The sequence below is a fragment of the Asterias amurensis genome, chromosome 9 (genome assembly GCF_032118995.1).
Source record: "Asterias amurensis chromosome 9, ASM3211899v1".
NCBI lineage: Eukaryota > Metazoa > Echinodermata > Asteroidea > Forcipulatida > Asteriidae > Asterias > Asterias amurensis.
Window position 1 is genome coordinate 8,515,560 of NC_092656.1, and position 27,929 is coordinate 8,543,488.

The window sequence follows — 27,929 nt, forward strand, 5'->3', positions numbered from 1 at the left end:
AATCTAGAATGTATGGGTGAGAAGAATCAGAAACTGGTTTCACGCTCACAAATTCTGAAAAGAGATTCTAGGTCGGACACACTGGTGGCCTTCTCGTAAATACCCATTGCGCAGGCGCTAAATGTTAATGAGGTGCATGCTGGTCTAGCTAGGGATCAAACTTGATCGCTAGCTAGACCAGCATCAAGACCTACAGCGCGGCACGTACCGAGTATTTGCGATAAGGTCTGAACATTAAATTGTGTAGAAAATACAGAGGCTGGCTATTAACAGACCTACGGTTAGCCTTGCTCACGGCAGTCAGAGAATTCACTCCGAAAAAAACGCCGCTGTAAAAACGACACGACGCCCCCCGTACACACTAGCCGCATGCGGAGGCAACGTGGTACGAGTGCGGATGACTTGTGCACAGTAGTCGTACGACGGTTGTTCAGCGATGTGACAGTGAGTACGGGTTTACAACGGCGTCTTTTTCGGAGTGAATATAATGCGACAGCCTTGAGCAAGGCTAACCTACGGTGGGAAAGATGTGAACAAGCCAAATAATGGTTAAACGTTCAAAGGACATGATATAAAGTGGAATTACGAAAATAATCCATACAGAGAAAAGGAAGGTTGTTTGAACACTTTGTGGAAATATTTATTTTGGGAGTAATGAACCAACAGTAATTTACGGATAACAACATCTGATATTATTCATTTCATACTCAAAATAATACGATGTACCATAAATTGTTATACTTGAGATTATAAGTTCAGGATTTTTCTACAATCTTTAGATTTAAACAAGTGCCAAAGAAGCAAATATATACTCGGTGCTACACCAAATTCACTGATTACTACAGCAGAGGTTTGTATGAAGTAAGTGAAGACACACAAAGATTTCATTTTTGAAAAAGGATCACAGTTTTCAAAAAGACTTTTGATAATAAATTTAAAACAAGTTGGATCCCAGTCCCAAGCTGGCCTCTTGTGGTCTGGCAAAAGAGCTGACACATAAAAAAATAGACGTTTCTGCAATATTTGGGGTGTTTTCTTTATAAACACTAAACACTCTAAACATGGAGGTAGGAATAGGGTATTCCTAACTCCATGCTCTAAACGTTTTGATGTGTTCCTTGTTATCAACATTGTATGCCTATACTACACAGCACTTTCTCATCATGACTCAACATGTGCACTTCACTTTAAAAAAAACGTACAGAGCTCAATTTCATTCAGCTGTAAATTCTGCTTAGCAAATATCTTGCACGGGCGAGGGATGACCATGGTACCAGTCACACAATGCTAACCTATTTTAATTGGCTAAGCCAAAATTGGTTTGTTCTTAGCATGTTTTTGTGCTTACAGACTCAATGTAATAGGAACCAGGTCAGAATTAACCCAGATCCCAGCAGTCCCGTGTGGGGCCTGCTCCATTTCTGGGTCAGTATTACATGGAATCTGTGTCAATTTAATTCTTAATGGGTCAAACTGACGCAGAATCAGTTTTTTATATATATTAATATATACATCCTTACCAATTCCCAGGTTAGCCTGACCCAAAATGGGTTAGGTTCCCTGGGGTCCTTTTCACAAAGAGTTAGGTACTAGTCCTAGGAGATATTAATAAGGGAGTTAGGGCCAGTAACTCGTCCGAACTTGAGATAAGACTAGTATTAACTCTTTGTGAAATCAACCCCTGGGACCCCAAAATCCTGGTCAACTCTGACCAGTAAGTTTTCTTTTAGAGTCTATATGTATACAGTATACTACTACACACAGGCCAGGTTCGAAAATGCACATGATACATATTCCCTAAAAAAATTCATTTCAAATTGTTGTGATTTGTTTTTCTTAAGTGAAAGTGTTATTTTAATAACAACCCTGCACATAATCATAAAAATGAAAGAATACTTCAAAAAGCACTCAAAAGTTACATGCTGGAATTGTGAAAGCGAAACAATTTGTTTTATTTAATTAGTTTGCATCAAAACAGGGAATGATTGGTGAAGATTAAATACTAAAAAATAACTTGAAAGTGTAAAAACCAACACTATCTACTCTCTTATTACATTATATTTATATACAAATAACTGTCTTTGATGAATGGTGTTTGAAGCTTTGCATGGTGTGGAGAATAAGAGTAACTATAAATTTAAATATGAATAGTAAACTTGCGGGTACAACCATGAGTAAAATCTCTTTTGAAGGAGTGGTGGCTCTGAAAAGAGCCAGTTTGGTCTCGATGTTTCGAACAGTATACTCCGCTAGTTTTCAGGAGCAGATTTTTCATCTGCCCCAAACAATAGTTTTCGCAAAAAAGTTATTTTAAAAAGGCAATGTTACATCGTGTTTTAAGATGGACATCATTTTAACTTTTGCCAGTGGTATATTGGCAGAGGTTGGTATGTTGTCTCTTCAACACATCATCTGTGTATATATACAGAAGAATGGTTCTTCATAGATTTATACTTTTGTGTGTTCAATTTAGGAGGGATGCTTGTCCATGGTCTGTTGGGCATGTTTTAAATTGGGTATACAGTGGTATGATTTGTTATTATCAGTACATATTGATTATTTACGCACTTTATAAAGGTACATTAATGTTTCATTCTAAACTATTTGCATTGATCATTATCCATATATGTACAGAGTTTATTTCGTTTAGTTAACAAAACTACATGTCCCTTCATTTCTGTTCACATTTCTTTTAAATGGCAATACAAACAAACTTATTGGGTTTTATACCAGGGTAGTTGAATAAAATATCTTTTGAAATGTTGTGAACAAATTTGTGGCCTGACTTTTGGTGCCAAGAAGAGTCTTTCTCAATTAAAAAACAATACTCCTTCCCAGAGTCCAAAGCATGTTCAGAGCCTCATTGTATGAGGCTGAAAGCTGCATCAACCAGTAGCGAGTGTGCACCATTGTTGACTCAAGCCCAGGCTGGTCGACCATTGGTTGACTACTGTGGTCGACCATTTGGAACCAGCCTCGAGCCCATTAGTTTGTTCACTAGTCCCAACAGCATGTTCCTATCTAACACAGTAAAGCACAGAGGGGAACCAGTGACACTATAGCGGAAGGTTGATAAGACTTTCAATTCAAACGAGTCGTAAGTCAATTACAGGTCGCCTAAATGTGGCCACTCGAATTCGCTCCAGAGATGCAATAGGCTTCTGGGAGTGGACTCTAAATCACTGTAGGTTTTCACATGGCAAAATAAAGGCAATGATAGGTTCCTTCAACAGACTAACAGGGCTTGAACTTAAAGGAACACTTTGCCTTGGATCGAACGAGTTGGTCTATAAAAAGCGTTTGTAACCGTTTGTTATAAAATGCATATGATTGGAAAGATGTTTTAAAAGTAGAATAGAATGATCCACACAAACTTGCCTCGAAATTGCGTGGTTTTCTTTTTACTTTGCGAACTAGCACGGTCGGCCAATTAAGGGAGTCATACCTTTGACTCCCATAAATGGCCGACCGTGTTAGTCGACGAGGTAAAAGGAAAACCGTGCAATTTTGAGGCATGTTTGTGTGTATTCTACTTTTACAACATCTTTCTAACCATAGGCATTTTATAACAAACGGTTACAAACGCTTTTTAAAGACCAATTTTGAGGCATGTTTGTGTGGATCATTGTATTCTACTTTTACAACATCTTTCTAACCATATGCATTTTATAACAAACGGTTACAAATGCTTTTTAAAGACCAACTCGACCGATCCAAGGCAACGTTTTCCTTTAACTCTTGAAGGTACACAGCAATTTTCCTCTAGTATGGGACACTTGTATGTAAGTTTGTATTGGAACCTTGCAAAGGGCACCGAAGCAAGAGCACAGGGCACGGGGCAATTGCTTGGTGCCGGGGGTTCTTTCGAGGACTAGACTTCTATATGGGCACATCAAGAATTCAGGAAATATTTTACTCTTAGCATCATATCACATTCAGTTTCCTCATTACTTGTCAGGCAGTACATACATATAGCTTACCTTGATCAAGGCGCTCCAGCCAGCCGCGACCGGCATAATCCGCGCGAGTCCCCACTGAATTCCGCCAGCGCACCCCATGAATAACACGAAGCATGCATATAATACGTGTAAAGCATATGTACACGTAAATGTACATGTACATGTACATGTACATTTACATGTACATGTACCATGTACATTACATTACATAATATGTGAGTACTTTCTAAGGCCGTGTCCGAAACGACGACTTCGGCTACAGCTACGGCTAGATCGCGCGCGTCTGCCTATTCTTCAACACTGATAGACGCGCTGATCTAGCCGTAGCTGTAGCCGAAGTCGTCGTTTCGGACACGGCCTAAGTAGCTTGAACCGAGATACGAGGTTGACAGACTCGACCGTACTCACTACTTCGCGATGCTGTTCTCGCTGTACAATGTACTGTACATACAATGTATACGTTGTTCGTGTTTGTTGCCGAATCGTGCTGCACCACAGTCCGGGACACACTACGCCAACAGCCTTGAATCAAGGCTATACATAGCTTAGACTTGACATGTACACTGCAAAAACTGGGCTGTTAAGCTTGGCACCATGCAGCTGTCATATTTATAGATAATGAAGAGAGAATATAAAACCAATGTAATTGGGTATTTTTCCAGATAAGACACAAAACACAATGTCCACAGATTTACATTAAACTTACACGGTTTGAAGATAATAATGGTAGAAAGTTTCCTTTAAAGGCACTATAGACACTTTTGGTAATTACTCAAAAAACTGTTAGCATAAAAACTGACTTGGTAACGAGCAATGGAGAGCTGTTGATAGTATAAAACATTGTGAGAAACAGCTCCCTCTGAAGTAATGTAGTTTTTTTAGAAAGAAGTAATTTCTCAGTAAAATTGAATTTCGAAACACGTGAGGTCTCGAAATCAAGCATCTGAAAGTACACAACTTCGTGTGACAAGGGTGTTTTTTTCTTCCATTATTATCTCGCAACTTCGACGACCAATTGAGTTCAAATTTACACAGGTTTGTTATTTTGTGCATATGTTGAGATACACCAAGTGAGAAGACTGGTCTTTGACAATTACCAATAGTGTCCATTTTCTTTAAAACATAACTTAGTGAGACAATGTACATGTACAATGTAATTACCAGTAATTGGTACTTAAATACAAATACCGGTAATGTATGTTGTACAAGCTCAAATACTTTTTGTCTCCTGAAAATTATTTTTGTGCTGAAGTTTTACTCATTTCTCAAAAACTACAGCAACAATTTCTCAGCAAGGAATATTTTAAAAGAAGCTTTCTACCACCATTATCTTCAAACCGTGGAAGTTTAATATAAGTCTGTGGACATTGTATTTTGTGTTACATAAAAAGTACCCAAATCCTCGAGTCTCTCTTCCATATCCATATTGTGTAAAACACCCGCCCGTGGTGTCAATTTTAACACCCAAGTATTTACAATTTATAGCTGATAATTCTACACTTAAAAGGTCAGGAATGGTTGTCAAGGGCATTGGATATTTCAAGAAATTATTTATTTTTTAAACACACTTTTTTTCTTCAGAAAAATGAGAGCCAAGTTCAAAATTACTGAAACTATAGTTTTGTTTCTTGTTAAGTAACAAAAAAATTTTTTTTCAAATAATGAATATTGACCCACTTTTTGAAATTTTGATTAATTTACAGGTTTAGTAAAATCTATGAAAAGTATTTTTTTTATATGACATTTAAATCTACTTAAAGAATATCACCCTGTGATGAATTCTACGGGGGAAAAACCTTCCAAGAACAGCCAAACTGAGAGTAATGCTTGAATGAATTCAATTCAAAATTCAATGTGGGACCAGCCACAAGCAATATATTAATTTATAAACAACATGGCATTTTAGCTGGTGACCTGTTTCTGCTAAGCATGTTTGTTATTTGCTCAGCATAGCTGCATGCTTAAAGGTATGGTACACGATTGGTGATGAGTGTCTAGTGTCGTTAATGAAATCTTACCACTTTTTTATTTATACCGGTCCAGAATATCCTGAGAATTACTTTCCGACTCAAAATAAGCAAAAATAAGCAAACAGAATCAGGATATCAGTCAGAGATGTTGTACAATGTATGTTGTATTCTGGTAAGTACAATTCTGTTGTGCTAAGCTGCTTTTTGGTGCTTAAACAGCTGCATAAAATGGGACCCCTGTTCTTGTTGAATATAAGCACAAAATTTGACGCAATTCTCATCGTTAGGGAGTACAATGAAAACCAAGTTATGAAAAGAATTCACATGCCCCAAAACCAATTGTGTATGGTACCTTGAAGCTTTACAACACTCGCACCTGTGTTTCAAATCACACAGACACCTCAGAGTGTCACCTTTGGGTGTTAACCTGACTAAATTCTTAAGTACAGACGGGCCCAATCTTATGGCTCTGCTTACCATCGAATTCTGCGCTTACGTTCAGCATTCTCCGCTTGCATCGCTTGCACGGCAAGCACCAAATTTCTGCGCTACCTGTGTAAGCGTAGAATGCCTAGTATTGAGAGTACGCAGGCGCACAAGCCAAACTTCACCGCTAACCTGTGAAATAGGCTGGAAGTAAGCACAGAGTTCCCTTCATGCACTTCGCAAGCGCAGATTCTTTGCCTACGGTAAGCAGAGTCAAGAAATTGGGCACTGGCCACAGATCAGCCTTTTTCAAGATACTATTCCTGCACCCTCTATATCTAAATAACCTACCCTCGTGGCCTGTTAGAGGGGCCTTTGTAAACTTTTTATCGTCTTCAGGATACAAGCAAACGTTGGTCTCTTCCTGGGCTCAATATCCCAGCATTGCTGCATTATCTTGTAGATAAGATCCGGGCAGCTCTCCGGTGCCGTCATGCGGTAACCTTTCTCTATATGCTCAACAACTACGGTTAGATTCTGCAAGATACACAAAGTGTTAAAAAGAGTCTTAAGTTCAAATTGATTAAATAGCGATATGACGTCAATATTTTAAAATGATAGATCAATTACCACTCCAAATAATCAATATCTTAAAGGCACTGGACACTATTTGGAGTTTCTCAAAATAATTGTAAGCATAAATACTTACTTGGTAGAGAGCAATGGAGAGCTGAATTTCTTATTCAAATATTAAAAGACTTCAGGCCTGAAGCCCTTTTAAAGGCATCTGAAAGCAGACAAATTTGTACAACTAGGGTGTTTTTTTCTTGTGTCATTCTCTTGCAACTTTGATGACCAATTGAGTCAAAATTTTCACAGATTTGTTATTGTTTGCATATTACCAAAGGTGTCCAAGCGGCCTTTCAGCTTTTTATTTTATTTTTTTATTATTGATATCCAACAGCTGATAGCCGCCACTTACAAAATCAGCTATCAGTAAAAACTATGTACTGGTTCAATATATATATATAATGTTGAAAATTACAGTTGCATAAAACTTTTAATCATTTTATAATTATAACATATATCAAAAAGACACCCATACGCCCCTCTGTCTAACACTATGTGTAAGAACCATGAAAAATATTAAGCACCATCAACAACTTTATAATCTTCATCCCAAGTATGCAATTATTACATCAATTAAAAGAGAAATATTTCATTTGTATATACTTACAAGTTTTGGATAGGGTAATTTTCCAAATGAGTACAACTCCCATATAAGAATTCCGAAACTCCATACATCTGACTTAACGGAAAACTCCTGTGTAAAAAAATTACAGAGCAATGTCAGACAAAAAAAAAAGTATATTTGGTTTGCCGCTATTAAACACCATTTTACTGCGTATATTGCTCTTATAAGAACTTGTGCGTCATGTGCCAATTGGAACTCAAAATGCTGACTTGGGAAAACAATTTTTCACACCTCTGTAAACCACCTTAGTCTCTACACCCCTACTGATTTTGATGATATAAGGGCCAAATTTTATTGTTCTGCTTACCACCAAATTTTGTGCTTTAAACACCATTACGATTGTCATTCTTACTTGCTGTGCAAACGCCAAATTACTGCGCTAGCTGTGTCGGCAAAGGATGCCTAGTAACAAGTATGAGTATGCAGGTGCGCAAGCAAAACTTCCTGCTAACCCGTGAAGTATGCTTGGAGTAAGTGTGGAATTCTCTGCTTATGTAAGCGCTGATTATTTGCTTATATGTTAAGCAAAACAATGAAAATTGGGCCCAGCAAAGATAGGTCATATCCGAATAGACGTCCACACCTTTGGTTTAAGGTGTTGCTAAGGACAAGCAATACTTTAACGCATAATGACGCGTTAATCTAGCCGTAGCCGTAGCTTTTGCCGCCAATTCGGAAATGGCCTTACATTGCGATGTAATTGCGACTGTATGCTTACGTTTCTCCTAAGGGCCTCCGGAGCTGTCCACTTAATAGGAAACTTGATTCCTTGCTGAGTGACGGCCGCTTCTTTGGACAGACCGAAATCCGCCACTTTGGCGTCGTCGGTCTCCGAGATGAGGACGTTTCTCGCTGCGAGGTCGCGGTGGACAATGTTTTGTGCCTCCAGGTATGCCATGGCTGAGGCTACATGACTAAACACGAAAGGATAATAGAGCAGTTGGGAAAAATCAAGTAGAGGATCGTCCATTTTGGTTATACAATCCTAAGTTTACAACAACATAAAATAAGCAATAAAATTTCAAATAGTATTAAGACTGATAATAACAATACTAAAAATAGTTAACTTTATATTCTTACAGAATCTAAAATTTCAAACAGTCGGAATGATAACGATTATACTAATTATGAATTGACTTATTTTTTCTGGATTTTTCTCCCGAAGACAAGCAAAGTATACAGAAAACAACAAGACCATACAAGAATATCATACTTATTAAAAACACTGGACACTATTGGTAATTGTCAAAGACCAGTTTTCTCACTTGCTGTATCCCAACATATGCATAAAATAACAAACCTGTGAAACCTGTGAAGTTGCAAGATAATAGTGAAAGAAAAACACCCTTGTCACACAAAGTTGTGTGCTTTCAGATGCTTGATTTCGTGACCTCAAATTCTAATTTTGAGGTCGGGAAATTAAATTCGTGAAAAATTACTTCTTTCTCGAAAACTACATTACTTAAAAGGGAGCCGTTTCTCACAATGTTTTATACTATCAACAGCTCCCCATTACTCGTTACCAAGTAAGTTTTTATGCTAGTAATTATTTTGAGTAATTACCAATAGTGTCCACTGCCTGTAACTTAACTTAACTTAATTGCATGTATAAAGTGCTTTAACACTGTTTAAAAGTGCCGTACAGTCAAATACATACATACATACCGAATAAAAACAAAAGCAGAAATAACAATATGATTTAAAATACACATACTCACATGGCAAAGTGTAGTAGCTGAGGCTGCTTGATAACCGTTCTCCCTCGAGATCTTAAATAATCTACTAAATTGCCCTGAAAAATGCAATTCAATTCAGATAAAAGAGAGTGGTTAAAGTTACATGAAGGGAATGTTCAGAATATAACCTCTACACACAGGTTAGACAAGTGAAGCTTGTTTTTCAAATCTTGCAGTTGGTTATAATAAGTGAACAACAGAGTGCCGACAAAGTCTTAATTGGCCATTCATAAATACCCCAGACAGTTATTGTACGCTCACGCACTTGGATACGGAACTTAACTAGGTCCTAAGATTAATCCCAAGTTAGGAAGAGTTTGGTAAAATCGACGGCTGGTTATTTACAAGTATATTATTATGTAGTTGTGAAAAATTAATGTCACATAACATACAAAGCAACAAAAAACACGAATCTTCGAAAATATCAAGTACCCTTAAAGACAATGGACACTATTAGTAATTGTCAAAGACTAGTCTTCACATTTGGTGTTTCTCAAAATATGAATAAAATAACAAACCTGTGAAAATTTGAGCTCAATAAGTCGTCGAAGTTGCGAGATAATAATGAAGAAAACAAAACACCCTTGTCACACGTAGTTGTGTGCTTTAAGATGCTTGATTTCGAGACCTCAAATTCTAAATTTGAGGTCTCAAAATCAAATTCGTGGAAAATTACTTCTTTCTCGTAAACTACTCCACTTCAGAGGGAGCTGTTTCTCACAATGTTTTATACTACCAACCTCTCCCCATTACTCTTTACCAAGTGAGGTTTTATGCTGATAATTATTTTGAGTAATTACCAATAGTGTCCACTGCCTTTAAAGGCACTGGACACTCTTGGTACCTACATTGTACATGTACTCAAAATAATTGTTAGCATATTTTAAAAACTTACTTGGTAACGATCAATGACGCGCTGTTGATAGTATAAAACATTGTGAGAAACGGCTCCCTCTGAAGTAACATAGTATTTTGAGAAAGAAGTAATTTCTTACTAAAATATTTGAATTAAAATTTGAGACCTCAGCTGAGGTCTCAAAATCAAGCATCTAGTAAAAAGCACACAACTTTGTGTGACAAGGGTTTTTTTCTTCCATTATCCTCTCGCAACTTTGCCGACCAATTGAGTTAAAATGTTCACAGGTTTGTTATTTTGTGCATTTGTTGAGATACACCAAATGAGAAGACTGGTCTTTGTCAATTACAAAAGGTGTCCAGTGCCTCTAAACCATACAGCATCACACAATCATGTAGAAAAAAGTGAGCCCTGATGATACAGACTGGTAACCTTATGCTGGTAAGCACATTTTTTATTTTGTGCTTGGCCATTTTTTTTTGTTCTGAATAACATGAGGATGCCTTACCTTCTCTAAATATTCTAGGACTATAAACATGGGGCTCCCACCGCTGGGTAACGCTACTCCAAGTAACTGTACAAGATTAGGATGCCGTAATTCCCTGTTTGTAAAAACCAACACAAAGTAAGAATTTTTATTATATTTTGTTTACGCAAGTTCGCCAAAAACAAGGGTTTATTTGCTCAAATGGATGAGATGAAGAGCTTTCAAAACTAGGGCCTTGAGTTTGAAGTATTTCCTTTTATGATATGGTTGTCTTCAAAAGCCATTACACTGTATCCGACTGTATCAGATGTATCAGATGCCTGATTTTGATATGAATTGTCACAGGCCTCAAAATAAGCCGTGGCAGCCACAGCATTTGCCATGGAGGCCTGGGCCCAATTTCATATACTGCTTGCTTGAAAAAAATTCTTTTCTAAGCAAAAAATTAGCTGAGCACCAGCCACAACAATGCAAACTTATAGTATTTTTGGCTGGTAATCCATTTCTGCTAAGCAATACTCTGTCATATTTAGGAAACAGCAGATAACCACTTCCTCTTCATTATTAAAAAACATAATTTGATAAAGCTAGAAGGAAATTTTTACCAGTCGAGTTTCAGTTCCAAAGTGACAAAGCAATTTTGTTCATCTGCTTTCCTCTATTCTGTGAACGCATTAAAGTTGCATTTGTATAATAAGAAAAGGCAGAGGAAATACTGAAGGGCAGTTTAAAGAAAAAAAACAAACTGAAAATTAAATGCTAGTTTATCATTTCTCTATTTTCTTCATTTAATGTTCATTATTTTTTAACAGGGTTCGCCTAAGGATTTTTCAACACTGTCATGACTGTGGGGCAGCTCCCTGGGGAGTATACAGCCTGTGCAACATTAATATGCGCAGCTCGGCTAAATCAATCACAAGAACCATCTCTGTCCTCACAGGTACCCGTTTACCCCTGGGTGGAGAGAAGCAATTATAGTTCAGTGTCTTGCTCAGGGACACAAGTGTCACGACTGGGATTCGAATCCACACTCAGCTGAACAGAAGCATCAGAGCTTGGGTTCGGTGCTCTTACCCACTTTGCCACAACACCCTATGATGTAGGCATTGGTATCATTAGCCCTGGCGTCCTTACACTTTCGTATTATACTACAGTAACATCCTGGATATCAGGGTCCATTTATGAGGCGGAAAATTTTCAAAGCTTCATAACTCAAATCTTACCTGCAAGAAGCCACTAATTTCAACAGATTCACATTCCATTGCAGTATACATTTTTCTGCGGTGGGTTTTGTTAGTCATATATTTGTCACAAATCCGTCATTTTCATGAAATAATGCAGCTTCCAACGTTAAAAATTAGTTGGGACTCTGTATCTGTGTATGGCACAGAGGAAGAGTCCTGTATAGGGCTAGGGTATCATCAATCAGAAGCCTGGCTGGTAGAGCAGACAGCACTACCTCCCCTATCATGATAGAGTGTAATGGACTTACGTCATGACTGATGCTTCAGCAAGGAATGTCTGAGCCGCTTTACTGTCATCTTTAAGTTGTTTGATTGCTACTTTTCTTCCCATGTACGTGCCTTGTCTTACATCTGCAGAGGACGGAATCACAGATTTAGAAAAGCATTAAGACTTGGAACAGTAATCCTGAGGAAACCTAGTTTAATTTAAAAACATCAATATATTATGGGGGAAAGATTTGATGGCAAAATGTAAGAATTCCCCAAACCACATAACATTTCTCAAGAGTATGCAATTTTGAAAAAGCCAAATTGGCTAATAAACAATGTTAACAATCCATAAACATGCAGGTACACACAAATGACTGGTATTGTAAAAAAGTGGTGTAACTAGGCATTATTTCATCTGGGGGAGGGGGCAAGGTGGAGAAAAGACATAAATTGGGGTGGGGACTTTTGATGAATCGAACCATTAGTTTGTGCTGTCCGTCTCAACAAGGAGTTAAATATAAACTGTGCCTCCTTATTTTCAAGATCTTACAAGGTGATGCCCAAGCATATTTAAGTGATCTTGTAGAGATATATACCCCAGGCCATCGTGGCTTACAATCTACAAAACACAAATTCCTTAAGGAAAAAATCAACAAATCATTAATGGGGAGAGAGGAGTTTTCAGAGCACAGCACCGAGGCTTTGGAACTACCTACCGGAAACTGTGAAACTTTCAAACTCACTTGGAGCATTCAAGACCAGTTTAAAACTACATCTATACATAGAGAAGCATTTTGTTAAAGGCAGTGGGCACTATTGGTAATTGTCAAAGACTAGTTGTGTGCGTTTAGATGGTTGATTTTGAGACCTCAAGTTCTAAACTTGAGGTCTCGAAATCAAATTCGTGGAAAATTACTTCTTTCTCGAAAACTATGGCACTTCAGAGGGATCCGTTTCTCAAAATGTTTTATACCATCAACCTCTCCCCACTCCTCGTCACCAAGAAAGGTTTTATGCCAATAATTATTTTGAGTAATTACCAATACTGTCCACTGCCTTTAAGTTTATTTTCCTAATTATGTTATGCTACTTTCATTGCTTGTTGTTTTTGTTTTTTTGTTATGCACTTATGGCCATTTTATGGAATGGGCGCAATGTAAATGAATAAACTATTATTATTTATTATTTTGTAGAGCAGCGCCATGAGCACGGCTTGCAGCGGATACCGGTGCTACAAAAAATTGCCATTATTATTATTAGGGACCTTTAGATTCCAGTGAACGCGGACCTCGTTCACGTTATAACGTTAGCCTTCAGTCAAGGCATTTCGCTGCTTTTTAGTCAAGGCGCTTCGCTGCTTTGCCACTCGCGCTGGTCTTTTTTCTTGAGTGACATTTGGGGTCATGCCTGACATCTGGGTACCGCGTGCGCCTTCATTTGAGAGTGTGACGTCAAATGCAAGGGGTCTATCTCTACTGATAATAATAATAATAATAAGAAGCAGCAGAATAACCAGTTTTTATATAGCACTTTTCAAAACCAAAGGGCATCTCAAAGCGCTTCCAACATTATTACCCCTGATCACTGGGCCTTAATTCATTCCTTAAACTATCTCAGCTCCCTGGGGAGTATACAGCCTTTGCAACAAATACACGCACTACTCGGCTAAATCAATCACAAGAACCGTCTCTGCCCTCACAGACTCAAAGGTGTATATCATTGTACTAACCTCCAAAATTGCCTTTGCCGATGATATCCCCCACATGAATGTCCTTCCTGTTGATGGACCAGCCCGCTGCAAGTCAAGAACAGACCAAAGTATTTAATAATAGAAATATTAATAATAATAATAATACTCGGTTCTTATATAGCGCTTTATCACACCTCTAAGCAGAGTCTCAAAGCGCACAGTATTTTTCCTGCAAGGTATGTTTAGCTACATTAGCTACAATTATAAGTACGAGACCAATTCCTAAGTAAAAGGGAAGGTATCACTCTTAAAATGAATGGCAAAAAAAAAAAACTACTTGGCATGCTTGGTTAGAAGTACTGCAAATTTAAAAATATTTGGAGAAACATTTGTACTTTGAAGTATTGTGATTAAGTAAAAAGATTTCAGTTTTTATGCATCAAACTATTTAATCTGAGTGTCCTGCGTGGAAAATTTCGCTCCATATTTTTAACAATATCTAAAAAACTTGACTTATGGTACATGTAGCTAGTGGTGGAATGTTTGTCTGTCGTACGAGTGTTTTGGGTCAAAGTGGCAGAATTTGTGCGGGGTGCTACTGCAGTGCCAATACGCAACTCTTAATATTGAGCCAAGTTAGTCGCACTTTCAAACTAAGCCCATTCCTAGTCATCATTGATTTAACAAAAAGGCCTACATATAATTTTGTAAGAACAGACACAATTTTAAATCAATTAAAAAAAAAACTGTCAACAGCTAAGATACTAAAGGATATGGTTTGTAACTGAATCATTGCTAACTTCTGCCAGGCAAAAAGATTTATTCACCACAATTTCCTGCTTCAATAATAATTTGGCCATGACTGCCAAACTGAAACATTTACATTAATGTTAGTTGTGTTTTGGTAGAACAAACTCATTAACATGTGGCTTCCCTTTAAATTTTTTTAATGAGCCAAAGAAAACTACCAACAATGAAGGTTTCCCTGTTTTAAATCTTTCATGTGCGGACAAGTCCATAGCGATTCATCAAAAATAGTTGTAAAACAAAAAATAGAGATCGCATGACTACATAGTTTTCAGAATGTAAAACAGGACTCTTGAGGGTGCTATTGTGACTGGTTTTGTGGAGGCTGGAGGTCACCATTAAAAAAAAAAGGAACAAAACAATTTATGTGTTAACATATAGGATTTGAGGCATTGCATGGTGAGGTATCAACATATATTTTTGGTTTGCAGTAACACCATGTGTGTATCTACTTGCTAGGTAGAGTTTGTTCTTAGAGAACTGTCTTTCTTTATTCTACTACTGCGGAGTAGATTTATCGAAGAGCTGTCCTGCTGTTTAACTACTACCCGGGCGGAAGGTACAGAAAATTGGCTTGGACTACTACTTTAGCTTATAGGATCGTAATTAACTGCCATACCACGGAAACAGTTCTTGTGTTCATATACTCAATTTAATCTGTAAATTAAATGGTGTATGAAAGGTCTAACTTACATTGCACAAAAGCATTTGAGTCGACCGAGTAGTTGAGATCGCCTTTCTTTGGAAGTGCCACCTTGAGGCTTGAACATAACCCATCTGCGTCCAACTCGTAATGCTAAAAAAAAGGGGGGAAAATATTTGATGGCCTGAAGTTTCGACCCTAACAAAGTCTTTTCCGAAGGCTAAATGACAACACAAGACACACGAACAGGAAGTAACATGCAAGCAGTCATGTGAAAATACCTGAATAATAGTTAACTTTTATATAGCGCATTTCACAATAACCGTCTCAATGCGCTTCACATGGTAATGTCAACAATTTACATAGGATTAGGAGAAGCATGGGAGTGACGGTCACCGACAGCACTTATCAACAAATACCTTGTGTTTTGCGTGTTTTTGTATTTTGTATTTTTCATAACACAATGCCAAACATTTGGTTTGCAGTATTCACCAAACTGTTCTGGAACAGGACGTACTGGACAGGAGTTCCCCAAGGATAACATGACTTTTTGGGGTTTTTTTTTTCTAGGGTATTTAGCAAAAGTTCCAAACTGCTGACCTACCAAAAATCGTCTAGAAATGTGAAGTTAAGATGTCTACAAAATGTATCTGATTAATTTTCAAGAGGCTGAGAGATTTCTAAATATTTTTGAATTTTTTGCATTTATCATTGTTTGCTGTGGGAGTTGTGCACCCTTACCTAGTAGGTCTGCTGCCCTCTAGTGGCAGAGCTTTCAAAAAGTCTCCCATTGATGAGTCATTTTAACAATTGGTCAAGACAGTCATTTTTCCCTGCAACCCTTTAACCGTTACAACCTAGGGTGATTTACTAGAAAAACTCCAACACCGTACTGTAACTCAACACCCAAACTGTTGGACTCTGTTATAGTGGTATGCCTGATTCCCTGAGTGATTTACTAGGACCCTTCCTCATACAAGACCAAATGGTGACCCAACATCCCAAACAGACTAATAGATATTAAATTTGCATCGGGATAAAGAATATTAATTCTTGGTTTCTACCCTCGGTAAACATAGGGTAAAACACCAACAAATTAACAAGTACAGACTTACCTCGACTAATTTGGTGAGATTTTCAAAGTATCTTTCTTCATCTATAGTGAGTTTATTGTTATGATATAGGATGTGGTAGTGCTCTACTGTTGTAAGGAAAGAAACACAAAGCGTGTAGTCACCGGGGAAGTTGGTACTCTCCCTGACCAGGAAGAGGCCATCAGAACGAGGCTGAAGAAGTTCCTCTGCTTTCTCTCGACTGATCTTGCCGTGGAACCACCTGAAGAGACAATTACAAAATGTTCAAAATCAAATTTCTCTTTTTCCGATTATTCAAAGATTTTAAAACACCAGGGGTTGATTTCACAAAGAACTTTTTTTAATATCTCCTAGGACTAGTTCTAGAAAAATTTAAGGCTAGTCCTAAGTTAACTCGTTCTAGCTCGAGATAAGACAAGTCTTAAATCTTTGTGAAATAAACCCTTGGAGGTTCAGTGTGGGTTTAACTCGCAGGTAAAGACAATTGGGTCTCGTTGTTTCCAACGGAAGATTTTTCCAGCTAAGTATAACACACAAAGCTTTTAGATAGCACTTTTCCAAGAACACTTTCAGTGTTTCTCATTGATAGGGTATCCCACAACATTTTGCGCTCTTCCAAGCTTAGTAGGCCCCTAAAAGTATATTTCAGTCAGTATTACTTAAGAAAATATTGCTTAAGAATTTTCTGCTTAGCAGAAATGAGCAGGATACCAGTCACAAAATGTACATGAGACATAGCAGTTTGGCTGTTAAGCACAAATTTCTTGTGCTTAGCTAATATTTGTGCTCAAGCAGCTATATGAAACTTGGCCCAGGCTCTCAACAATCTTAAACCGTCTTGACTCCTTAGGAGTATGCAGCACCTGCAATAATCTCTACCCTTACACATGGAATGAAAGAGATTATCGCACTGTAAAGCTCAGTTCATACTTCATGCGAAAGCAAATTTGACGTGAATTTGACGTCACAACTCTCCTTTCGCAGCAATATTCGCAAGTAAGTTAAACAGAGTTGAACTCCTGCTATTTGCTTTGCATTGGCAGTCGCAGTAAGTATGAACAGGGCTTCATGCTGAAACAAGTCACAACTCTCCTTTCACAGCGATATTCACAAGTGAGTTTCCCAGAGTTGAACTGCTGCGAATTATTAGTTGCAAATTTGTGACGTCAACGTTCGCTTCACATTCGCATTCGCAGGAAGTATGAACCGGGCTTAATGCTCAAACTAACATGTACATGTTTTACCTTACCTTGCAATGCACCCTAAACATGACATGTTGAATATCTTGACATTTTTCACTTACGGCATGGTCTGTCGTTTGACACCTTCACGCTTTTGTACATAGTTAGCCGGTATCATTCCCTCCTGCCCCTTTTCATTCCTTGCGCGATACCAGTTGGGATCCTGTTCAAATAATATCATAAAACACAATCAAGTTATTATAATAATAATAATTTGGGGGGGCTAATCATCCTTACTCGCAGCTAAGAGCTGAATTGCGAAGGACGCGGCTACAACGTGTTCGAGAAGCAGGCATGCAAGGGCGCCTCTGGCTGTCAGCCACATCAACCCATTCTGACCACGGAGCACAGCCAGAGATCGAAAGTGTTTGATTTTTCCCCGAGGGAGGAAAACCGGATGGTCTGGAAAACCCTCGTGGCTCAGCAGAGAACCAACACACAACTCAACTGACATAGGGCCCCGGCTGGGAATCAAACCGGGGTCACCTTGGTGAGAGGCGAGTGCTTTACGCACACGCCAACCATGCCACCTGACTGGGTGTTTCAAAGAAGAATATGGCATTTATGACAAAGATGGCCGTAGCACGGTAATGGTTACTCACTTTTGTTGCTTTTGAAATGATCACAAGTTCCCCCTTCTTGAAAGACAGGTCATCGGCTGTAGCGCCCTCAAAGTTGAACTTGGCTATACACTCCGTGTTCGGGGCCCATTTCTCCTGCTGTTAAAGATTAAAGAAACGTACAGCTCAACAGTTGCATTTCTGTGCTCACCTTAAACTGGGTCATTAATTTTTGTAATAAACATCTGACAATACAAATAGCACTGATCTGGGAGGAGGAAAAGAAAGTGAGAAGAAATGTTCAGTTTTAGCTGTGGGAGGTCAGGAAAAAAACGAGGCAGAAAACCCAACCCAATCTAGTGCAAGGCTCTGGTTCGAGTTTGGATTCGAACTGGGGTCCCCATTTACAATGTACATGTTATGACCTTACTTTGAAGCTTTGCGACTGTCCACCCGTAATATACAAAGCACCTGTTATCAGTGAATCGCTGCAGAAGAAACAGTTTACAATACAAAACTATTAATGCTGGATTATGACCACCACAAAATCTTGCACCAAAACTAAAGCCTTCTTCCGCTGCCACACATTAAGTTACGACTGGCTTTAGTGTAATTCAACCGTGCAATTCTATCTGGACTTTATATTCTGCGAAGTTTGCATAGCGTTTTACCACATGGTGGAGGTAGGTTTATAGGGGGGGGGGGGCTGTTCCCTTTGAACTTTTTAGCAGCCCCGCTAAGTTACCGTGGCTGCGCGGAAGTCTTCCGTTGTCTGTGACTTCTTTCGGCCCTGTTAGTTTTACATCTTGGTTGCGGTAAGTTGAAAGGGAGGGCAGTTTACCATGCGTCATTATTGGACTTAACGTTGTTACTCTACAGAAAATGTACACTTTAACCAAAACAGATTAAGGGGACACAGCTTCACAGTATACATAACTGTTAACTGACTTTACTGTAGTCCATGACCGAATTGGCAGCTACAGTGTTTATGTACATGGGGTCTGACTACGGCTACGGCTACAGCTAGATTATTGGGTCCTCATGGGCTGAAGAACAGGATATCCGTAGCAACATCCTTGGTTACTGTCATAGCCAAAGTCACCAATACGAATTAGGCCCGAGTGTTCATACATGGAGCAAAATTCCTAATCATGGAGTCAGAATTTACATTATTGTAATAAACTATTCATTGTACACAATACAGTAGCCTATGACATTCCCAACCATTGCATATTTGGGTGTAACCCTATTTCATAACTCCAAATCACAACCAGTTCCTGGGTTTTGGAAGTTGAGGTTAATGCATGTCATGGCTGCATTGGCACAGGAAGTAGTGGAGTTAAATAGAAAAACACTGAAAATAATAACAATTCGTTTGAATTGACCCGGAATCCGGGTCGTTTGAATTGACCCGGAATCCGGGTCATTTGAATTGACCCGGAATCCGGGTCGTTTGAATTGACCCGGAATCCGGGTCGTTTGAATTGACCCGGAATCCGGGTTGTTTGAATTGACCCGGAATCCGGGTCGTTTGAATTGACCCGGAATCCGGGTCATTTGAATTGACCCGGAATCCGGGTCTTTTGAATTGACCCGGAATCCGGGTCGTTTGAATTGACCCGGAATCCGGGTCGTTTGAATTGACCCGGAATTCGGGTCGTTTGAACTATTCCGGGTCAATTGAAATGACCCAGATTCCGGGTCAATTGAATTGACCCGGAATCCGGGTCATTTGAATTGACCCGGAATCCGGGTCATTTGAATTGACCCGGAATCCAATGTACAGCAAAATCAGTATAGCGAAGAAGCGAGTACCCCTTACAAAAAATGTCTGTGGTAACTCGTGTGGTACTTGCTGTTACCACACAAAGTGTTCCCCCAAAATACCACAGGAATATTAAGTACACCAGGTGGGTACATGGCGGGTCCTTGTGAATCACTTATATTCAAAACAAAACAAAAACAAGCGATACAGAACAAGAAAAACAATATTTCTCAAAAACAGGTATTTCTTTAATACAAATATTGTGTATTTTAGCTACTGAGACTTCATGTGCACTTCCTTCCTGGTAGGTATATAAATAATTTCAGTACATTCATACTTGAATTATTTAAAGCTACAACAATAAACTACATTAAAGGCAGTGGGCACGTTTGGTAAGTGTCAAAGACGAGTCTTTTCACTTGGGTTTCTCAACATCTGCATCAAATAACAACCTGTGAACATTTGAACTCAATTGGTCATGTCACAAGAAGTTGTGTGCTTTCAGATGCCTAGTCAAATCAAATATTTAGCCTACATGTAAGTGAAAACATACTAATTTTTCAAATGGAATTTTGGCTGATAACCTGTTTCTGTTAAGCAATACTGTGCTTAGCAAGTTTGTGTGCTTAAATGAACTTGGGCCCTGTTCTTTTATTGTGGTTCCTTCCCTCTGCAAAGTTGCAATAGAAATTTACGTTTTCCTTACCAAAGGAAATTTCTACGCCCCTTCACGGCCTGTACACTGCCATCTATGCGCAATGAGTCAACCAGTCAACTGCATGGATTCCTATAGTCTAGACCTTCCTAAATTTGCATCTGGGGTATTTTTAGGTGTTGCTAATAAGTAGAGATGCATCACAAGATTTTGTGTCAGGGGCGATGAGTGGAGGTCAACGTACAAGCTCAATCACTTTCTCGTTGATCTTGTTTTGAACAAACTGATTTAAAGGCACTGGACACCTTTGGTAATTGTCAAAGACCAGTCTTCTCACTTGGTGTATCTCAACATTTTTGCATAAAATACCAAATCTGTGAAAATTTGAGCTCAATTGTTTATCAAAGTTGCAAGAAAATAGTGAAGAGAAAAACATCCTTTTCTATTCTCCATTCTCTATTGGGCCAAACAAAAAATGCAATGTTAGTTTCCTGTACCCAACCGTCTGTTCTTAAAACCTGACGAACCTAAAAAAAACAAATCAACAATCATTGGAAAAGATAGCTTGCTGACCTGACCAACTGCATGTTTCATTGATATAACACCAGAAATCATTCAAAATATTTTATAAATATGTGGTGCCTTCAGTTCATTTCCAGATGTAGAGTACATCAAACACACACATATTAGGTTACAAGCTGGAGCTTTCCTTTTTTTTATCAGAATGTCTCCCTGGCCAACCAACTGCGTTTCTCAGGGGCCAATTTCATAGAGCTGCTTTTAAAAACAAAATAATTGCTTTAAAGGCATGAAAATAGCTTTCTTATTTTATACAAGTTACTGGCCAAAATTTCATGTCATATACATTGCTTGTGACTGGTATTTAGTTGTTGTTTACTTAGCATAACAAGTGAGGGGAGTCTTGGCCGGTAATCTGATTTCACTAAGCCATGATATTTTTGCTTAATGCAAAATTTAGTGCTTAAGCAGCTCTATGAAATTGGGCCCAGGGCTTTAGACGTCAAACAAAATTTATAAGATAACAGCTATTTCCTCTCTGATTGCCCTTTTTTCAACCAGTATGTTACAAGAAACAAATTTTTAAAACTGTCAAGCCTTGTGCAAATACTCAAAAAATGGTACTCAAGAGATGAGTGCACTCAACATTAGATTCGATCTTTAGTTTCGCAAATAACTTCACTATTAACAACTTCAAAACCCACAAGGAAAACTGACTAGGCAGATTTTTAATTATCTGGGGTGGAACAAAGACAAATTTAGAGGTAGAGTGCCGGTACGTTAATCTGGAGGCTGGAGCTTCAACTCTCGCTCTAGTAAATTTGTCCTTGTTCCATCAAAAAAATGAGTAAACCCTTTACCCTACCAAATCCGCCAAAATCCTCTTTCAGGAAGTTGTCTGATTTTAGAAGTATTAAAACTGCAGGCCCAAATAAAAAAAACACGTTATAACAGTAACACTGGCCCAGGTCACATCTTATCAAAGTCCACACATTTTGGAGGGATTTAAGGGTGCAGGGTCTTTAACATATGTCGTCTTCTCGTAAATCTCTCCACCATGATTGTTATGTGAAGTTAATACACCATGAGCCCCTTTCATACTCCCGAACTACACTTTAATCTGCTTAATCCAGAGAATCTTCATGTTAAAGACACTTGACACCTTTGGTAATTGTCAAAGACCAGTATTCTCACTTGGTGTATCCCAACATGCATAAAATACATGTAGGCCTAACAAATCTGTGAAAATTTTGACTCAATTGGTCATCAAAGGTGCAAGAAATTAATGAAAGAAAAAACACCCTTGTTGCATTACTTTGTGTGCTTTCAGATGCCTGATAAAAGGCTTCAGCTGAAGTCTTTTATTTGAGTGAGAAATTACCTCTTTCTCAAAAACTACATTATAAAATGTTACTTCAGAGGAAGCCGTTTCACACAATGTTTTATACTACCAACAGCTCTCCATTGCTTGTTGCCAAGTTTGATGCTAATAACTATTTTGAGTAATTACCAATAGTTGTCCAGTGCCTTTAAGGAAAAAATTTAACACAGAGATTCTCTGGATTAAAATGTAAGCATTCATACCACCTTTTCAGGACTTAAAACTCTTTGGATTAACCTGCCCAGGGGTGGATTTCACAAAGAGTTAGGAGTAGTCTTATCTCGAGTTAGGACGAGTTACTAGTCCTAAATTAGGACTAGCTGTACGTTTTTGATATCTCTTAGGACTGGTCCTAAGTTAGGACCAGTCCTAACTCTTTGTGAAATCGACCCCCGGACTAGGGGGTTAACCCACCACAAACTGGGTAAACATTTCTCTTAAGTAGGACTTGAAACTTTGCATGGTGGAAATACGATAAAGAAAGGTTTGCGGTAACACCATGTAAATGACTATCTCTAACGCTCTGATCGTCTTCTGGAGAAAAGAAGACGATCAGAGCATACTGATCAAAACGTTGAGTCGAAACCAACGGTTCTTTCCAGAACCACCCCAACTCATTAGAGATAGTCATTACATGGTGTTACCGCAAACCTTTCTATAAAATATTTCTCTTGGTTTGATTATTTTACTATGAAAGGAATCTCTGGGTCAGTATTAGGCCTAATCCTTGTGTAGAAGACTTTTTTACAATTACACAGATCAAAGGTAGGTAAAATTGAAAAGGTCAATAAAAACAATATGTAGACACGTGTATTAATTACAGTATTCATTCATTCATTTATTTTAATATCAGCAAATATTTTTAAGCAGAATTTCTTTATTCCAACCTCAAGTTTACTTTATACTAGCTATGACAATATCTAAGTTGTAATTTAGTTGTAAATCCTCACACAAAATCCTATTGTACTGATGTTTTCCTTAATCATTATAATATAATATAAATGTTGTCACTTTTCTTTTGTGTGTGGTAAAAATAAAAGAAATGAATGAATGAATGAATGAATGAATATTCACAAGACATTTTGCATAGTTAGTTGGCTGACATTTTGACCCTAGCAGAGTCTTTTGCGAAGGCAACAGATCATTTTGCATCACACAACTGTGTGAAATACTTGTTGTACACTTATACATGTAGTATTTATTGTAGTATTAGGGTTTTTCCCTCATGAATGTCTTTCGGTTTCTTTCTTTCTTTTGTAACAAGAGCGCAGAGGAAGGGGTTATGCATGCATTCTACATGAAAGTCAATCCTAAACCTAACTCCCTAACTCTAGCTGCCGGGCAATCTCGTTAGTCTAGTTGGTAGATACTTCTCTAGAATTGCAAGGGTCGTGGGTTCGAATCCCACCCGAGTAATATGCGTGTAATCCCACCCGAGTAATATGCGTGTGATATTTTGTTCACAGGACTCAGGAAAGTAATGAGTATACAGTGCTAACAATAATGGTGTATGGGTAAAAACCAAAACTAATATTGTGATTGGTTTTTCTCTTCAAGTTTGTTTCCAAGAACAATCCCATAAGAGCCCAATTGTAAGCTGAGAGAACTTTGAAAGATCAAGAATAATACATCACAAGGTAAAGATTGGGTTTCCTGCGTTCTATTTTAAATCCTTGACAGTATGTTGACATTTTAACCCTATGAACTTAAAGAACTCGATTGGAATCGATAGAAGTGTTTTTTTAAAACGGTTAGGGAAGTCACAAGTTTCATTTGACCAATGAGGAAAATAGATGTACATGTAGGCCTAAGCACTCTAGGCTATAGTAGTTAATAAGTAGAACAGTTCTTTTTAGAAATGAGAAGTCTCCCGAATTCCGAAAATCTACTCTTTGGTAGTAGAATATAAAGCAAGAGCAGTTCTAATTTATGCAGTCAATTTTTTTTTTTATCATCTTTTTTTTTACATTTAACACAGTCATGTTTTGTTTGTCTTCCTCCTTGTGGTAAAACTATTTTTAGCGTGCGATTGAGCCACTGTTGTTTCCTTCTGAATTTTCGATATCGTCCAGGGTTAACTGCAAACCAATGAGCCATTTGCGTGTTATAGATACACAACTCTGAATGGATGTGTATGGACAATGGTACCAGTGTCTTGCCCCGAATCATGTGACATAGCAACTGTAGTGTGAGGAATTCAATTGTAAGCAGTAACTTGTGACTAAGCAAGTCTTTGTACCAGACACTATTCAAATCTAACTCGCAAATGGCTTATTTTTTGCTACCTCACCATGCAATACCAAAAATCCCAAAACTCTAGACTGTGTTGTCATATTTACCTGAGCCATGCTGCAGGGCGTGGAGAGCTTGCCCGTTGACAAAAAAGTCTTTCCTTTAACCTTACAACCCAAAGCAGATCTAAACAGGATTCAGAAAAAAAAAGTGAATTGTGACAAACAAAAACACTAACACTAATTAATAGGGAACATTAAGCAAATGGTTAGGGCAGTGGTAAGGATCGGAGTGGGTACACGCACACAAATCTCCAAGTTGACCATTTCAATGGATCTTACATATTAATGAAAGAAAAAACTCCTTGTCGCACCTAGACCCAGTGACTGGGGTGCTAGATTCCTTTTTTCTAAATTTTGAGATTATTGGTCTTAGATGACCGATAACGTCAGAATTTTGAAAAAAGGAATCTAGCGCCCCAGTCACTGGGTCTCTGTCGCACCATGGTCACATGAAGTTGTGTGCTTTCAGATGCTTGATTTCGAGACCTCAAATTCTAAATCTGAGGTCTCAAACTCAAATTTGTGGAGAATTACTTCTTTCTCCAAAACTACGTTACTTCAGAGGGAGCTGTTTCTCACAATGTTTTATACTATCTAGTTTTGATAACTTAACCCTCCTCCCGACAGTCGCCAGGAGGGTTACGTTATCGCAACTCAGGCCTGTAGCTTCGTTTTTGAAAGGGCAAGGGCACCAAGGCAATTTCTCCTTGGCAAAGCCAAAAGGGCACCCTATGAGCAAATTGTAAATTTCTACCGTCAACATTTCAAGAGCACCATTGCCAAGGCAATGACCAGGGGGCAGAGAGGCAACCGCCTACGTTGCCTTCGTGAAGTATAATTCCTGGCAACTACACTCTTCCTTGCTCTATAATAAATCAATCTCTCCCCATTACCGTAATCAAGAAAGGTTTTATGAATTATGATAATAATTATTTTGAGTAATTACCAAAAGTGTCCACTGTCCACTGCCTTTAAAACCTCCTCGAGGGTTTGGGTTACAATTATCACAACCATGACAACAGAGATGCCAAGTCCAGAGGCCAGCTATGCGTGAGAAATTTTCAAAGCTCACCACCCCCCCCCCCACCTCTTCCCCCGCAAAAAAAAAATTGTCAGTTTTAGAAGGCCTTTCGAAATCGCCGCCCCAATGCGTGAGAAAATGGTTGCTGTGTGTGAGCGTGAGACAGAGCCCAAAAGCGTGAGTCTTACGCCTAAGGTCGGATGGGTGAGACTTGGTAGGTCTGTGAGTGACAACTGTCACACTGTTTTCCAACCAGCTTTTGCATTGGAAATGAAGTATAATCCAAAATGAATTAGTGTTTATGAGTCATAGGATTCATGACCTCAGCTCATAGATATAGGAGTACCAATCTCTGGCTACAGTACAATTTAACCCTAAATTGTCAGTGATTCATTGAACAGGTGAAATAGCATTGAACATTATCAATCTTGCCATTGGATTTTTGGAGAGTCATTCAGTCAAGAATGTTATCGTAGGAGGTCCTGTTTTCGAGGTGTCCCTAATATCGTGGCAAATCTTTTACCTCTCTGGGCGCGATGTAAACAGTCCCTAGATAAAAATTGTGTGGTTTTATTTGCCAAGCAAAGAGTCTCCTCTTCTTTGACCAAAACTTAGAAACACGTAAAGCTCCACTGGTCATTTGCACTTGTAAATGCAAAAAAGTTGGTATTTTAGGCATTTCTACAAAGGTACAAAAATATGTCATAATGTTGAGGCCATAAAAAAATATTTGCCCACCGAAAAAGTTTCATCAAACGCTATTTCAATTCACAATTCATGATGATCAAAATCATGTGACTGAATGTTTTGCTGGGCATTCTTAAAGAAAAATACCGAGGCTTAAAGAAGCCATGTGCCTTATATCATTTTCTAATATTTTTGGAGATTTTTATTTTGTAACCCTCGTATCAATACTATTATTTATATTAAAATTTAAACATCAGCTTGTTGATTCAATTATCACTGTTTATCAATACGCTTTATTATAAATATTAAGAAAAAAAGTAGAAAAAAAATAAATATAAATCAGATTTTGAAGCCAGTAATTATTCACACTTTTTATTTTTGTTTTATTTTAAAAAATTTTTTGCAAGTTACCATGGTAATTTTAAATATTTAATAAAAAAATATTTTGAATAAAATGAAGGCAACTGCTGGCTATACAGTCATACACAGAGTCTCAAAGAACACTTGTAGTCACTGCAGATGTTTCTTCCATGTATGGCTTCACCGGGAAACCATACTTTCTTGTTTGCCGTGAAAATAGGAAAAACTCAAAACAAATGGGGCCAGTTGAAGTCATCCAAGATCGGTGTGTGGTGTGAACATTTCAATGTCCATCAAGTTTTAATATATGTTTGCATACTTCGTATTAACAAATGAAGATAATTAGGGCATCGGTTGATATATTGCATCATTATTTTTTTACCAATTCAAAGAAAAAGGCATAATAGCGTGATAACTGGTAAGCAGAGGATAAATTATGTTCAAATTGAAACGAGGCACACTTACCTTTTCCAGTGTTTCCTTGAAGACGATTACTATCTTAACATCAAACTAGACCTTTTCGCCTTTCCTTTAATAAGAAAAATTTCGCATCTAGGTAAATAAACAGTTTGTCAAACACACAAGACATAATTCGCCATTTACAGCCCATGCAACATTTCCGCCATGTTGTCTGACACAAATCGACCCAGTTCCGCTTTTATTACTGGAGTAAAGAAGTTCGTGGTGGAAATAATCATACGACGACTGTTTCATTTCTTGGCTCATTTCTTGGGCCGTGGTAGTCTTGAATTAACTAAATCATGCCGTGGCGGGCGCGCTTTGGCTATTCAACCGCGCGTAGTACACTATTCGAAATACAGTATACAACTACGTTTCTTCCTCCATGGTACTTTGTAGTTTCAGAAAAAAACAAATTCCTACTCGGGGCCGGGGGAAAGGTGTTTGCGAAACACGCATATTTGGTACTCTGAGAAACACTGGAAGCTTGGTAATTCTTGTAAAAATGTCCATGTTCTCCTTTGGCCAAAAAGGGATTTGCGAAAACACAGACTTTCATAATACCAAAACCTGAGTGGAAATTCCGGTGCGCCGTTTCTAAAGTTTTTTA

At 38.2% G+C, this 27,929-nt stretch overlaps 1 protein-coding gene across 1 annotated transcript; it reads right to left on the bottom strand.

The window, feature by feature from the left end:
- Positions 1–636: 636 nt before the first annotated feature.
- Positions 637–27,506, bottom strand: LOC139942230 (tyrosine-protein kinase CSK-like). The gene is made up of 13 exons (XM_071939021.1): positions 27,326–27,506; positions 24,838–24,916; positions 18,221–18,337; positions 17,681–17,781; positions 16,399–16,618; positions 15,334–15,436; positions 13,873–13,938; positions 12,182–12,284; positions 10,711–10,804; positions 9,329–9,402; positions 8,329–8,524; positions 7,593–7,679; positions 637–6,892 (listed from the first exon to the last, which is right to left on the bottom strand). The coding sequence occupies exons 2-13, from the start codon at positions 24,844–24,846 to the stop codon at positions 6,719–6,721; spliced, it is 1,344 nt and encodes a 447-aa protein (XP_071795122.1). The 5' UTR covers positions 24,847–24,916; positions 27,326–27,506; the 3' UTR covers positions 637–6,718.
- Positions 27,507–27,929: the final 423 nt, after the last annotated feature.

Coding starts and splice junctions, on each gene's coding strand:
- LOC139942230 (XM_071939021.1), bottom strand. Junction 13,939..15,333: donor CTCAAATGCTTTTGTGCAAT/GTAAGTTAGACC, acceptor CTTGACTTGCAG/CGGGCTGGTCCATCAACAGG. Junction 7,680..8,328: donor CGGAGGCCCTTAGGAGAAAC/GTAAGCATACAG, acceptor TTTTTTACACAG/GAGTTTTCCGTTAAGTCAGA.